The 15692-nt window shown below is 52.2% G+C and overlaps 1 protein-coding gene and 3 non-coding genes across 5 annotated transcripts; 3 read left to right on the forward strand and 1 right to left on the reverse strand.

Moving 5' to 3' along the window:
* Positions 1-164: 164 nt before the first annotated feature.
* On the forward strand, positions 165-12046 carry LOC125166346 (histone H2B type 1-C/E/F/G/I). 2 transcript variants are annotated; one of them, XM_047860225.1, is made up of 2 exons: positions 165-581; positions 12030-12046. In XM_047860225.1, the coding sequence occupies exon 1, from the start codon at positions 192-194 to the stop codon at positions 570-572; it is 381 nt and encodes a 126-aa protein (XP_047716181.1). In that variant the 5' UTR covers positions 165-191; the 3' UTR covers positions 573-581; positions 12030-12046. The 2 variants fall into 2 exon arrangements, with proteins under 2 accessions (XP_047716181.1, XP_047716180.1); XM_047860224.1 differs by lacking the exon at positions 12030-12046 and adding an exon at positions 3510-3526.
* Positions 7399-7470, forward strand: TRNAQ-UUG (transfer RNA glutamine (anticodon UUG)). The gene has a single exon. It is a non-coding gene; the product is annotated as a tRNA-Gln (tRNA).
* On the forward strand, positions 10499-10570 carry TRNAQ-CUG (transfer RNA glutamine (anticodon CUG)). The gene has a single exon. It is a non-coding gene; the product is annotated as a tRNA-Gln (tRNA).
* Positions 12047-15294: 3248 nt separating the features above from the next.
* TRNAM-CAU (transfer RNA methionine (anticodon CAU)) lies at positions 15295-15366 on the reverse strand. Its single transcript has one exon. It is a non-coding gene; the product is annotated as a tRNA-Met (tRNA).
* Positions 15367-15692: the final 326 nt, after the last annotated feature.

A 15692-nucleotide genomic window follows, 5' to 3' on the forward strand; every position in this document is an offset into this window, starting at 1 on the left:
GCTTTGGGAGTCTCGCGTTGCGATTGGGCAGAACTAACTGCTGACGTCAAGTTGACTAGTCACCAATCAGACCCAGGACTGTAACTTGCACCTTATTTGCATAAGGGATTCTACATAAAAAGGACAAGTTGCGCTTTGCCCGCAGTATAGTTTTCATTTCTTTTCTCAGCGCGTCAGGTTTTCTCTCGGCCATGCCTGAGCCAGCCAAGTCCGCTCCGGCCCCGAAGAAGGGCTCGAAGAAGGCGGTGACCAAGGCGCAGAAGAAGGACGGCAAGAAGCGCAAGCGCAGCCGCAAGGAGAGCTACTCGGTGTACGTGTACAAGGTGCTGAAGCAGGTGCACCCCGACACCGGCATCTCGTCCAAGGCCATGGGCATCATGAACTCGTTCGTCAACGACATCTTCGAGCGCATCGCGGGCGAGGCGTCGCGCCTGGCGCATTACAACAAGCGCTCGACCATCACGTCCCGGGAGATCCAGACGGCCGTGCGCCTGCTGCTGCCCGGGGAGCTGGCCAAGCACGCCGTGTCCGAGGGCACCAAGGCCGTCACCAAGTACACCAGCTCCAAGTAGACTTGCCAAGTAAGCGTTCTGTTAGCCAATCCCAAAGGCTCTTTTCAGAGCCACTTAAACTTGCTAAGGAAGAGCTGGTGCACTGTCATTATTAGGGAGACGGGTGTTGTTCTAGGTAGGTGATAGCGTCCCGGATCACGTTTTCCAGGCACACCTTAAGCACCCTTCGGGTCTTCTCGTCCAGGAGGCTGGAGGTGGGTTTGACGCTGCCATGTTGACTGGGTGATGGGCTTGGTGGTGCCCTGGACGTGACTGCAGCGTTGTGGTGGCGCTTAGCACCACCCTTTCCCGTGCGTTCCCGCGCTTGCCATGTCTACCCCTGATAGTGGCCGTATAAGCGGAAACCCCAAGGACAAAAGTCACAACCTGGAGCACTGAAGGGAAAGGAGAGTGGAGTGAGGCCAGCCTTTTGCTTGAACTCTGCGGACCAAGTGGAAACTAGAGGAACACGGGCGGGAAAGCCTCACAATTCATCCCACTTCCTCGTTCCAAAGGTGGAGGGGGGGGGGGAGGGGGGTGCTAAAGCTTATGTTGAGTCTCCGAGGTCGTCTTGGGCGGAGGTAAGGCAGTCTTCAGGTCGTCTTGGGCGGAGGTAAGGCAGTCTTCGTGGTGCCCTCGCAGGGACTAAAGAGCCCTAAGGGCTCAGCTTTAGATATTGAAAGCAAGAAAAGGAGATAAGTCAGTGAATGTGGGCCTCCACGTGCTATTCGCCGTTCTGCACATGTGGGCACAAGGTGCAGCGAAGTTCTTGGGCTCCCTGGATAGGAGCGGAAACTCCGGGCTCTCGCTCCAGCTCCACCCCTTGCACGGCTCTGAGTACTGATCTGCAGGATGGACACACCGCCAGCAGGTGCACGGCGTCCCATATGGCAGGTACAGTGCTCAGTGCACGTTAACTCCTCAGAACGGCTCTGTGAAGTGGGCACGGTCACCTCCCTTTCTCAAGTAAAGCAAAACAAGTCACTTACCCAAGGCCACACAGCCAAAAAAATAATAATAAAAATAACGCGAATGGAATTTAAGCTGCCAAATAAGCTACCAAATTTGAGTCCTCGCTTTTGGTAGGGATTGGCTGCCTCTTTTAGGGCATAATCCCTGCCCTGATGAGAAGGGAAAGTGTAAATGAAGGCCTTTGCTTTTATCATCCTTCTGCAGTAACCCCTCATTTCTTCAGATTTATTGGGCATTAACTATGTTCCTAGCACCATGCTGGGCTCTTGGCCCCATCGGGCCAGTTCTTGCTGTGTCTTGCAGCAAATTGCATAAGGTACAGATCTCCACGTCTTCCCTCTGTGAAATGGGAATAACTCGGAGATGACAATGAGAGGTCTAAAGGAAGGTTGCAGCTCTTAGTCACTCAATGTTCCTTTGTCTTCTTGCCGGTATCTTTGTCTGTGTTAGAGTCACGTGGAATAACCAACGTGAAAACACGTTATGGCAGTAGTAAAGCATTTTGCTACCGGAAAGCCAGTAAATCAATTGCACTCCGGCCAGTTGCTACTTATGGTCCCCCGCCACCCTGTTGCATTAAGGTAGTAATGAAACTTCAGTAATTTTTATCTATTCCTCTTTCGAGTTTCTGAAAGAAATCTCTGTAGTAGTAGGCCAACGCAAAGTGACAAATAAAAGTTCTTCTGTGTCCACCTCCTTGCCAGTAGTCTTGTGACTTTGCTAGGATAAAAAGATGCCAAAGCAGATTTTAAAATGCTTTCCTGCCGCCACCAAAACCCCACTGTATTTCCCAATCCTTCCAACCAGTTAAACTAACATTTTATTTCGCCTTTAATACTCACTACAAGCCAGTCATTGTATGTTGGGTTAGAAATGGAATTCCTGAGTAAGACTCCATGATCTTAATTCTCAGTCACCACTGGGGGCCCTGAAAATTGGTAATCCTTTCATGGAAGAAAATTTGACAATCTCTTTCAAAACAATGCATCTATTTTTACACCCAGAAACCACCTCTGGGATTGTATTATTCGTGAAAATGTGCAAAATGACATATATGTACAGAGTTTTTCAGCAGCCCAGTTTATAGTACAAGAGACTAGAAGCAATCTGAGTGATCAAAAACAAAGCGATAAGTTACAGTGCATTATTCTGATGGTAAAAACAAATAGAAATGCTCTTTTTCATAATAACAGTAGCTAATATGTATTGCTTACCACGTGCCAGGCGAGGTCCTAAAAGATTCCTCACATAAATTCCATCCTTTAATCTTTATAATAACCTTAGGAGTGAAATTACTACTATGCCTGTTTTATAGATTATAAAGTGGGGATTCAGAGAGGTTGAGTAAACGGCCTGAGGTTGCACAGCCAATAAGTAATGCAAACATACTTTTTAAAGAATCTAGCTTCAGAATCCACATTCGTAACCACTGGGTACTATTAGGCTTCTCCAGGTATCGACATGTGATGGTCTCCATTACTGGCTAGTGCAAAAAGTAAGGCACGGGATAGTGTGCAGAGAATTTTGTATACGTATGTTTGTATGATTGTAAAATGCCTCTAGAAGGATAGTAGATAAACTGCCAACGATTCAGGGAGGATCTTTTCAACTGTAACCCTTTTATGCTCTTCGAATTTTAAATCAGGCATGCACTGCCCATAAATGAATGCATGAACGAACAAATAAATAAATCTAAGAATCCCCCTGCTCCAATACAGATAAAACACACATAATAAATGCCTTGGCAGAGATGTGTATGGAAAACCCAAGGAGCACAGGACAGGTGATACTACCGGTAGGGGTGGGGATCATACAAAACAACATTCTAGGCAGAAGAAGTAGGAAAGTGGGTATCACATTCAAGGAATCAGTAATCGTTGGTGGGACTAAAGTCTATGAGGGGAGGCAGAAGGGAGCAGTCCATGGGCCCGAGCCATTAGTCTGATGGAATGTTATACCAAAGGCTTCATTCTGTACTCTGCGCAGGCTTCTGAAAATGGCAGGCCTTCGGGATAAAGCAACTAATACGAATTGTGAAGAGCTTATCAAGTAAGATTCTGAAATATGCAAAATTCTACACACCAATATAACTGGATGGCTATTTAAGTGAAGCAGGCTCTCAAATTATTTATTAAATTAGTCCAGCATTCATAGGATCTCGTTGCTCCATGAGCATGAAGGAGAAAAAGAAAGTATCACTATTTTGGAACTAGTAGAAGAAGCTCAGAAGAATTTATGACCGGCTTAAAGGAAAGATTTCATATACAACATTGTGGCCTCTGTAGCCTATGATCAAAGAAGCCAATGGATGAGAAGTGCCCGCTTCGGAGATAAATGCCGGAAGGCTGTGCAACAATGTCTCGTGTTCCGAGGTCCTAGGAGACCCCCTTACAAATCTAATGACACTCCTCTGTGTTTATCACCTGCAAACAAACTGCTGGGTAGCAGCTTTGAACACTGGCACAGAACTCCATATGGGACGCAGTACGGTGTGCAGACAGGGCCTCACTGGCCAGGCTTGACTTTATATTCTACGTGAAGAAATAGAAAAGAAGTTGAAGAGGGTTTTATTTCATACGAGAGAAGTGGGCCTTATCTTCTACCATCCAGGAGGTCCTTCTTTCTAATTGGCCATTGCCAGGAGGAAGAGAATTCTTCGGTTTTTATCTTTTGGTGTTTAGTATAGAAACGGTCCCCATCTTCTTTCGTGCAAGTTTTTTTCCAAATCGGTTTCCTTTAACCTCACATTTTCCTACAAGAACTTCCGCTTCAGTCTGTCGCAGCTCACGTTGACAAGAGATAAGACAGTGAAAGAACAGACCTAGGCCGGCCGACTAGTGACTGTGTCCCCGACGTGGCCGCAGAAAGAAGTTCCTGCTCAAACCTCAGACCACATCTCCTCCCCCTTGAGTAACTTATGTTTTCTAAGAAAGCAGGCTACCAATTGATGCATTCTTCCGAAGTCTAAGGTGGGAGGAAGGGGAGTGTGAGAGGCATGGAAAGGGTGAGTAGAAGAGGGAGGGCTTCTCTCAGGTGGGGGCCGGAGGCAGGAGCCCTCAACCCTGTCCAGGCTTAGAATGACCCGGGAGCATTTTACCCCTCCCCAAACCAATTAAATCAGAGTCTCTGGGGATGGTGTTTGGTGCTAGGTATTTATATAGCACAGCAAGGCTCACAGCCAATGGTTAATAGGTTACCAGTGAGAAACGTTCTGTATACACTAAGGCCAAACATGTTAGAGAGCCTCAGACACAGTGGTTCTTACACTTCAGGTGCATCAGAATCTCCTGGAAGACTTGTTCAAACACAGATTGCTGAGCCCCACCCCCAGAGTTTCTGATTCAGTGGGTCTGTGACCGCCAGGCCCAACATTTGCATTTTTAACAAGTTCCAGGTGATGCTGATAATTGCTGATCTGGGACCACACTTTGGCAGCCAATCGGCTGAGGCCATGACCCTTCCCCAGCCAATCGGCTAAAGCCATGATCCCTATAAAACCTTTGTGCTTTTTGAAACCCGCTCTCTCTCCGGTATCTCACCGCCGTGTCCATGCAGGTAGGGGATTGAGCTCGAGCTAGCTCGAATAAAGGCTCTTTGCTTTTGCATGGGACTCGGCTCCCTGGTGGTCTTTGGGGATCACGAATGCTGGGCATAACAACAGGAGCTGTGACAAAGGTCCGAACAGTCCGTGGAGCTTCAGGCCACGTGTGTAACAGGAAAATCATTAAGCATCGTGCACTAGGGGAATAAGAAAAGTATACGCATTGTTGCAAATCCCAATTATAAGTCAGACAAATCATTGGAGAGCCAGTAATTTGACCTCTGTGTGATCCAATCAGCCAGCGTAAAGAAAATTAATCCTAAAATAAGAGCGTTCTCTTGTATGGAAGCCACTAGTCTGGCATTGGAGAAACACTGGGAAAAGAAGGCTGAAGAAGTTACCGTGTAAGTGGCACATGGAGGGGAGGAGCGAGCCAGACAAATAAATTAACTAATCAATTAAATCTGTTCTACGTCAGCTCCTGGCTGAGTAGTTTGCATAAAATAAAGCAAGGAAGTGGCTAGGGAGTTGGGAGTCACAAGTTTTGTTTTCAAAAATTTTTCAATGTTTGTCTCTCTTTGAGAGAGAAAGCGAGAGTGAGCAAGGGAGGGGCAGAGAGTCAGAGGACCTGAGGCAGGTTCCTCACTAACAGCGCTGACCGCGGAGAGTCCGACCCCACAAACCGCGAGATCGTGACCTGAGTCAAGGTCAAACGCTCCACTGACGGAGCCACCCAGGCGCACGACGTGAAGGAGGGTAGGCGGACAGGGACGGTGGACATCACTGACATCAAGCGGAGAGAGAAACACCATCTAGGGGAAGCTACTCCAGGTGGAAGGGACCTGTGCAAAGTACCCAAGTCAGCTCCCTGCCAAGCACCTTCTGGAACAGCCAGAGAGGCTGGTGTGGGCACAGCAAAGGGAGCCATGGGGGGAGAAGTTTTGGGGTTCCCACGTCTGCCTCTTCCTCGTAGTGCAACTGACTTCCTGCACAGAACCTCACAAACCCGAAGGTTCTCTAGGCAGCTGTTGAAAATTAGCGCCACAAAATGAGAGCCGATGGCCTCACGTGCGCTAGGATCTGGATCCAGGGCAGCGAAGGGTGTTCTTGTAAAACTCTCCCTAAAGAGGTGACTTCTAACAGAGGAATCCTGTTCCCCGCCATACCCCCAGCACCAGGCAGACTCTGGAATGACATTGCGTGAGTGATGACCCACAAATGTCTTTTTTCGCTTCATTTAACAATACATGGCCCTTAGAGGGCGGCTTGGGGAGGGGGGAGGGGGGGTTCTTCTTAGCCTTAATCATCTACTTCATATTTTTAACTTTTCAAATTCCATCCCACTCTTGCAGACCCCAGGGCCAACAATTTTGGAAACAAGCATCATGTTGGGAGGCCTATCGCAAGTTCTTAAATAGGCCCATAAGAAGACACGAACGCTGATGTTCATTAACATGTTACTTATGGTGACGACAAATTGAGGACAGTCCTACCGGGCAATACTGAGGGAGTAGACAGGGAAAATTCCTGTTTCTAGAAGTTTTTCTGGTTACCGTTACTGCATAGGAAGCCAGCCCAAAATCCGGTACCATAAGAAACATTTTGTTATATTCGTGGATTCTGTGGTCAGGATGTGCTCCAAGATGGCTGGAGCTCAGGTGGGAGTTCACCGACTTGGGGTGACTGTCGGCATAGCTGCGGAGGGCGACAATCACCTGACGGCATCTTTATCCCCACGCCTGTGCGTTGACACTGTGGGCCAGACCACTGACACGGGGTCCGGGCTACTTAACAGTACGGCGGCCTCACAGCGGTCAGACTTCTCCTGTGGTGACTTAGGATTCCAACCGTGAGTCTCCCAACACCCCCGACCAGAAACTGTGACTTCCCACGTCAGAATTAACCTCAAAACGCTAACGAAGTCCGACAGCGTCCTGCCAGATGTCCACGAGACGATTCACTATGGACAGACGGGTGCAAAGGTGGGAGCAGGAATTTCAGTTAGAAAAGGCGCCTGAAAACCGGATGAAGGGCATAGAAGGTGGTGCCACCAAAGCCGCGCAGTCCTAAGGACCAGTCTTCGTAGAAGACTGTCCTGAGTAGGTCAGGCCTTCGGCCTCTCCGGTCGTGACCTGTAACAGCCATTCGTGCCCCCAGCCATGGAGACAGCCAAAGCACTCACACATTTCCAAAATGCGCCTGTAGGGGGCGGTACAGCTTTACTGGGCGGGGGAAGGAAGAGGAGGAAAAAAATGAAAATCTGGGGATTAGGATGCAGCGCCTCAGTGATGAATATTTATCACAAGGGATACCTGCTAAGCAACGGCACCCGCCGGCCCCATGGTGTAATGGTTAGCACTCTGGACTTTGAATCCAGCGATCCGAGTTCAAATCTCGGTGGGACCTTCCGGGCTTCTCTTTGCCAATTTTTTTTTTTTTTTTTTTTTTTCTTCCCGTGATCTCTCTTAAAACGACCCTCTCCCCCTGTAAGGCAGCCCATACGAAGCCCTAACGACCAATCATATTACCGGAAGCCAGAGCCCGCCCGCGCCAGCGAGACCCCGCGGAGGAACGCGCACAAGAAGCAGTCTCCAATCCTGTAAACTGCTCCCAGATCCAGATGGGGGGCGGGGGGGGGGGGGGCGGGACTCGTGTCTCCCACGTGTGCCCTTGGCTGGATTCCTACAGAGGAGGTTGTGCACACAGAAGGACTTCCGTTTTACGAGGAATGGCCAGGTTACTGTGAGGCTGGAAAAGGGATCTGAGCTGAGAAGTGATCAATACCCGGTCTGAGCGGGTCCGCCCTCCCCGCGCTTGGCCTCCTCCGTCGGACGCTCTCACCAAGCCCAGGCCCGCAGAGCGAACGGTCCCCTGCCCGCGGCCCCCAGCCCGTGCAGGCCCCCTCGCCCCACCCTCTCCCCTCGGCGAGCTGCACGCCTCCGAGATTCCTTCTTGCACGTGAGTCGCGCTGCGTGGACGCCCGTGCTGGTCGCTTGCAGAACTCTCGCCGCAGCACGATCGCGGCCCTAACCTGCCCGCATCTCCTGCCTCGTCCGCCTGTCACTGTTCCTGCCCCTCGCACGGTCCCGCGTCAGCTTCTAGTCACCAGCCGGGGTAAAAGTATTTCTGTTCTTCCCCGCTCTCTTCTCGTTTTCTACCCACTCAATGTCTTCGCCCTCCCCCTCTGCCCTCGCGTTCTCCAAAAACCAACTTGCACCCTGCAGCCCTTCTCCCTGGGGCCGCCGCTGGCTCCCTGGCCCCGGGCGTCAGTGCCTCCTCCGCGTTCTCCTTCTCATCCCGCCTCGGGTTTCAATGCCTCGTGCAAGAACCCCTCCCTCCTGCGCGAGGGGGAGGGGTCAGCCCTGACGCTGACCTTTCAGGTCTGGGCCCCACGGGCCCTGGTCGTGGCCGTGCACCCGGACTGACTCACGCATCCCAGAACCCATACCTGGTGCCTTCTCACTCCTTTTCCTTCCATGATCCCGAGTCTACACCCGCTGAGAACGAGATTTGCCCGCAGACCGGAGCAGAAGCCTCCCTGGAGATGAATGTCCACAACGAGTGGTCTTAATGAGGCCACTCAGTGGCTAAAGGGTTAGACCCCACCGTATTTCGCCTGTTTGGGGCAAGAACTCACTTCAGGGAAGAAAGGCCCCTTTCCCTGCATTCCTGCCCAGCCCCCGAGGCCCGCCTCCGGAGCGCACTAATCGTGCATTCGCTGAAGACTTCGGAGTGGGCACGGGAAGCGAGGACTTGGGCTGAGGGTGCTCCGATCTCGTCTCCGAGGGCGCAGGACGGATACAGGTTCCTGGACGGTGCCCTTGCTGGGCGCCCGCTCAGGTCACACCCGGGCTCTCAGCCGGCTCACCTGCGGGCGGAGGGAAACCCCCAGGAGGCGCCCAGCAGGAGCACAGACGTGCTGATAAACGGGGAGCCGCTGCTGCTCAAGTCAGGGGCCCTCCCTGAACCTCCCAAGGTCAAGGTCGTTGGGATTCTTTTTTTCCTTTGGCGTCGGAAACTGTGGTTGAACTAGTGTGTTCACCTCTGGCTGCCTTCGTGGAGGAATGAGAAATGTCGGGGCTTTCCCGGCGCAGGGTTAAAGGTGTTCTTTGTGAGGACCTCTTCCTCATCTGCGCCAGGTCTTGGCGGATTGAAGGACCCGAGGAGGATTTGCACCCTCCGTCCCGAGGAGTTCCTACCCACTCTGCACGAATACGACCTGCACCTGTTCTAGGCTTCTGGAAAATTCCCAGCCCCGCTTTCCAGAAAGAGCCACCCTGCAAAACTCGCTCTGCGAGGGGACCCCGCAAGAAGCCCGGTATTTACAGGGAGAACGGCGCGTTGCGGGGTTCGGTCCTCCAGGGTTGGGGTGTTGGGGGCGGCCTGGTTTCGCGGCGCTTTGTTGCGCTTTGCCGTCTGTGTCCACCAGAGGGCGCGCCGTCCTCGCAGCGCTTCGCCGCAGGAGCCTATAATCTGGGGAGGCGGCCCGGCCCGGAGGCCCTGCGCCCACGGGCTCCGGATCCTGAAATCCCGGGGGGCAGCCCGGCCCGGCTGTCCCGCGCCCACAGGCTCCGGATCCTGGGAAAGAACCCAGAGCGCGCACGCAGCCGACGAAAGGGCGGCGGCGGGCGGGAGGCCCCCGTGTCGCTCCAGCAGGTGCCAGGTCCGTACGCTACTCCGCTATGTCCAGGGCGCGCCCCACGACACGTATTCCCCGAGTCACGTGCGTTCGGTGGCCTCTCACACCCGCTTTCCGTCGGGGAGAGGACTGGAGGGCGCGGGGCTGGTGCCGGAGCCGCAGGGACCTCCCTCCCGCCACCGGACCCCACACACACACACAGGTGCTCCAGGGTCGCAGGGACCCTCCTCCCTCCCCGTCCCCAGTCCACCCCCAAAGAGGTGCCACAGGAGGGACCGCCCTCCCGCCCCGGGCCCCCACACACACAGGTGCCCCAGGGCTGCAGGGACCCTCCTCCCGTCCTGTCCCCGGTCCCCGGCTCAGGTGCAGGGCCCGCAGAAGGAAATCAGCCTTGATAAGCAAGCGGAGTGAAGGACCGCAGGCCTCGGCCTCAGGTGTCCTCACCTCCCAGGGCGCGTGTGAGCCTCACGTGAGGTAACAACACAAACACCTGTCACAAAACCTGAACCTCGGTGACGGCTCAGCCCGGGTCACGACCTCACCTGTGCTCCTATTTAGGGGCCCGGAGCACCCCGTTCCGGAACCGCTTGGGGGGAACAGGCAGGTTAAAGGGGGGAGAGGGTTCCTGACGTTTGGAAGCCGGTGTTTTCCAGTAAGACCCTGGGGTAGGAGGTGTGTGACAGGTGACCGTCCCCGACTCCATCCCGGAGGAGGAAAAGCCACCTGTGCTTATAGATCAGGGGACTTGGGCAAGAAGAACTATGTGACCAAATTAGGGGGCAAGGTGGCGAGGTGGGCCCCATGGTGTAATGGTCAGCACTCTGGACTCTGAATCCAGCGATCCGAGTTCAAATCTCGGTGGGACCTGAGGGTTTCCTTTTTCAACGTGATCCCCACCCTTCTATAAACTACTGGTCGCTTTACTCTCTTTTCCAAACCGTTTCTATTCCGCCCCGTTCCGTTCCATTTCATCCGCAGACACGTGACTGTAAGGGGGGGAGGGAAGGGAAGGAAGTCCCATCACTTTCATTAAGTTCCAGTATAATATTATTTTTCATATCCTGTACTTATGAAAAAGTATGTTTCATGTTTGGTTGCACGCTATTACGTTTAATGGCTGCTCAAACAAGAAGAAAAACATTTAAAGTAGAGAGACTTACACACCTGAAATAACTAAAAATCATACCTCAATTTTTATATGATTTTGTTTTAGACTAGGATAATTGGGTCATTAATCACAGCCTTTAAGCGTAAAAATGCAATATATTGGGATAAAATTCTGTGGCAGATAGAGAACAGAAATATTTTTAAAAGAGAATTCATGAGCACTTCCAACTCTTAAAAGCATGCCATATTTTTTGAATTGAGGTATAAATAATATATAACATTATATTAGTTTCAGGTTTGTTTTAGATTTCACATATAAATGAGATCATAAGGTATTTGTCTTTCTCTGTCTTATTTCTTTCACCAAGTATATTTTTAGAGAATTTTAGTGCATGTAGATCGTTAAAGCTTTTAGTTTCCAATGAACAGTATTCAATCATTGATTGGATTCTTTCCTAAGTTTACATATGCTACAAGTTACATTCTTGGGAGTGATTTAAATTTATGAGGAAATATTTTAGAAGAGCGCTGGAAAACGTGTGAAAGCACAAAAATACAGAATTAAAATTGCTTGAAACTGTTCTTGGTTCAAACAATGAAGTCATAGACCAAAGCAGCCCTTTTACATCATCTCTGACTGGTTCATTGCTAATTTTCAGGTGGATTTCCCCTTCTGTTTGTGTACATTTGAGTTAAGGTGTTTTATTACGATTTTGTAAACTTTTATCGAAGAGTATTGTTTTAAACCTTCCTCGCTTAAATATCCAATAGTTTCCAAGTAAATTTTTTTCTGAGTTCTCTTATTAATTGCAACTACGTATTTTATTAATTTATATTTTGTATCTAAGTCCCGAGTCTATCTGGAACTTGATTTTTAACCTGGTTGAGAGTAAATGTCCATCTTTGTTTTCTTCCATAGGTCAAGTTAGTTACACCATCACAATTTGTTTTCAAATCGCCTTCACTTGCTGGATGGAAATATTAGCTTTGTTGTATGTTAACTGCCTTGTATCCATTTTTAAATGTATCTATTTCCCTCTCTGTATACTTCTGACAATGCTAAAAATTTTCTGTTTAGAGTTTCTTTTAATACATTTTAATTCCCTTAGAGCATTCTTCCCTTAGGTTATCGAAATTTCCAGGTACAGGGGAATAGGAAGATAAAGGGGGGGGGGAGGAGGGCTGGAGATTCCAATAATGTTTCCTTTTTAATTTCCAGCTTCTGGTAAAGAGCTGAGGGCTAAGTCGCTTCTGGTGAACATAGACATGAGCTCATCAGCCTGGAGAGAGGCCTCGGGAGCTGGGTCCCAAGTCCTGTGGGTCTCTGCCTCATTACCTACCTCAGAGCAAAGACACCGGTGCCCTTGAACACAACAGGGTCTCCCTGGCGAGCCTGGCAGGCTTTGAAGGGATGCAGAAAATAACGCCGGCGGTCGTCAAAGTCTGGAGCGTCTGTCTGAGGCCGTCTGGAATGATACAGCTCACAGTCTGCACGAATCGGGCCCAGGGCTGCGTCTCTGGGGACACGATCTGCACCCCAAGGACAGTCTGACCCTGTTTTTCTCTGCTCCACTATTCCCTGTTCCTTCTTCTGATTCCCCACTCTTCTCTGGCTGCTTGCAAAATAAACCAGAGCGTTGTCTGCGCTCTTTCTGAGGTGCCTGGAAAACCGCATCGACGGTCTGACAGCGCCCTGTCCTTCAGCAGGACCGCACTTACCTCGCCCGGCAGCAGCAAGAGACTTACAAACTGGGTGGCAGCTCCCCATCCTGGCATCACACGAGGGTGGGTGTAATTCGCGGGAATCAAAGGATTTACGTGGGGAATCCGGGAAGGTTCACTGTGAGCTGGAGGCATCGGAAGCGGAGCCCGGGGCTGGAAGGGCCGGAGAACCTCCAGCAAGTTCAGCGCGCAGCCTTGCTTCCTGCGGCTGAGCTCCCAAAACGCTCGGCCCGTTTCCACAGACAGGGGACTCGTTCAAGGTGCGGCCACGGCAGCCGAGGGCGGGGGCCCCACAGCGTCCGCCGAAAGTGTATCACTGAGTCCGGGAAGACGAGCGCGGATGAGGCCAAGCGCCGGGAGTGCAGCGAGCTGGACCTTTTCTGCAGGTGAACTCGGTCGCGGCCACGCAAACCAGGACCTCGCCTGCCTTTAATCACAGCCCAGCCCTCAGGAGCAAGGACGTTGGGGGTCAGGTGGGATGGGGGGGGGCGGGAATTAAGGAGACATTCGGGAAGACACACAGCAGATTTGGGACACAACGGGGGTGAGCCACCCGGCTCCGGTGAGGATGGGGACAGGGTGCGCTGCGGCTCCTGCTCCGGGCACAGGTGACCTGGACGCTGCGCTGGACGGCGGCGGGGACCCCACGGAGCGCAAGGCGGCAGGACGGTCCCGCGCTGGGAGCTTGCCGGCGGGCGGGAGGGAGGATGCTGTTAAAGGAGCAAACTATGTGCGGGTCCGAGGGGGGCAATTGGGGTGCCGAGGAAACCTACTGGGAGCAGCGAAGCCGAAGCCCGGATCAAGGCAGGGGAAGAAGCCTCGGGAAGAACCGTGACGCCCAGGCGGAGGGATGAGCAGCAGGCGCAGGTGAGAGAGGTGGGCACAGGTGTGAGCGGGGGAGGGGCGCAGGTGTGAGCGGTGGGTGGAGACGAGCGTGGAGAGCACAGGTGTGAGGGGGCGCAGGTGTGAGCGGGGGAGGGGGCGCAGGTGCGAGTGGTGGGCACAGGTGTGAGCGGGGGGGGGGGAGGTGTGAGCGGGGGGCGCAGGCGTGAGCGGCGGGCAGCGGTGTGAGCGGCAGGTGCAGAGCTGAGGCGGGGCGGGATGGGGGGAAGGAAAATGAGGAACGTGGGGAGGAAAGGATTTCTCCACAGCTGGCGCCCGGAGACCAGCACGAGGTGCCCAGGCAGCAGCAGCAGCTTGAGGCCGCATCACAGTGTCAAATATTCTATTTTAAACAAGAGTCTTCCGGGGTCGCCCGGGGGGGAGGGGAGGGGGCTCAGTCGTTAGGCATCGACTGCAGCTCAGGTCACGATCTCCCGGTTCGTGGGTGCGAGCCCCGCGTGGGGGCTCTGTGCTGCCGGCTCAGAGCCTGGAGCCTCTTCACATTCTGTGTCTCCCTCTCTCTTTGCCCCTCTGTCTGTCTCTCTCTCTCTCTCTTTCAAAAATAAGTAAACATGAAAAATATTTTTAAAAAAATTCAGCTCATTGGCTTTCAGTTTTGGGTTTTCATCCCTCCCCTTCCCATTCTTGTTGATTTCATATTAATTTTTGAAACTGTAGAACCTTCACAAATGTAGCTTTCGAAAGGTAAAGGCTTACCAGAAAGTACACTCAGAGAAACGTTCTTCCATAGTCCTTTACGCCCAGTTCTACCCTCTTACCTCACCAGCTTCCCTGGCCATCTGTGACTAATACTGCGTGTGTGCGTGTTCCTCACTCTGGCTGGACATTTAAGGTGAAAATGCTTTTAGGGGGCAAACAAGCAGAATACGTCGAAGAGGAGCGGTCTTGCCCAACAGGAACGTCTTCACCACTAAACTCCTGTTTGAACATGACTACTCGAACTTTCCCTTCGGCTGTCTTGCCCTGTGGGGGTCCCGCTGTTCAGAAGAGTCTCTGTCGCCTCGTCACAACCCAGGCACACATTAAAAAGTCTTTCGATTAGTAATTTTCTTTGTAAAATTTGTCTTCTGCAAATGTGTCAGAAGGACTGTTTTGCTTCCTCGTTTGTCCATGGAATTTGGTGTCCATTTGGAATGTTTTATTCTAGTGGATTCCAGTGTTTTCTACCATTTCACATCTAACTTCTTTGCTTCTTGTGTTTCTCCTAACGTTCCCGTGAATCTAGTTTGCGCACGTATGGACAAGGAGAGGCTAGAAAAGACACCTTCCCGGTTCCGGCACATAACATTGCTTCAGAGAAGAATTTGCAGCCCATTACGATGGACTCGAAATGAGTGTCATAAAATCGTGCGCAGGAATAGACACGCGAGTGAAAGAAGCAGAAAACCCCACCCAAGTAAAAAGGCAGGTTTGCAGTAACCAGCGGCCTGGACAAAAGTAAGTAATGCTTCTCCTTGAGGCAAAAGTAAGTAATGCTTCTCCTTGAGGCAAAAGTAAGTAATGCTTCTCCTTGAGGCAAAAGTAAGTAATGCTTCTCCTTGAGGCAAAAGTAAGTAATGCTTCTCCTTGAGGCAAAAGTAAGTAATGCTTCTCCTTGAGGCGTAGGAAAACTGCACGAACAACGGTCACATGCCCCCTCAAGGTGCGCTGACCGCCTGCCGGAAGGAAGCTCGGCACCTGTCACCTTCCCCTTCTCCCTCCTCGAGGAAGATTTGCCTCTGCTCTGAAATGAGCCATGAGAGAGGCACGCTATCATTTGAAGGAGAAAGGATGAACATACCACACGTTTCTAGAAATCAGGTACTATGTCGGAGGTGACTGCTGTGAGCCCGAATGCACTTTCCACCAAAAGGTCCAGTTAGCAGAGGATGGTTTCGATCCATCGACCTCTGGGTTATGGGCCCAGCACGCTTCCGCTGCGCCACTCTGCTCCGCGGGAGACGTCCCGGCTCTTATGTTTTATCACGTGAAGGAGCAGCCCCTTCGCCGGGCTGCCGCTCGCCTCTCCCGCCACTGTCCCACCCCCCACCTCCCACCCCCTCTCCCGCCTCGGTCGCTGCCGGGCCGCCTTCTCCGGGAAGCAGGTGGCGCGGCGGCCCGAGCGGCTTGCACCCGGGAGCTGCTCTGGGCTCGGCCGCCCGCTGGCGGGGGGAGGAAGGCACACGGACGCCGGGCTGACCGCCCCGCCCGCGCGCCGCCCCTTCGCCCGGCAACCGGGGTGAGCCGGGTACCCCCCCTGCGCCCTGCGCCCCGCTCC

This window comes from Prionailurus viverrinus, chromosome B2 (genome assembly GCF_022837055.1).
Source record: "Prionailurus viverrinus isolate Anna chromosome B2, UM_Priviv_1.0, whole genome shotgun sequence".
Lineage (NCBI taxonomy): Eukaryota > Metazoa > Chordata > Mammalia > Carnivora > Felidae > Prionailurus > Prionailurus viverrinus.

Bases quoted from the DNA above. Each gene is read 5' to 3' on its own strand.
- LOC125166346 (XM_047860225.1), top strand. From the start codon at position 192: ATGCCTGAGCCAGCCAAGTCCGCTCCGGCCCCGAAGAAGGGCTCGAAG.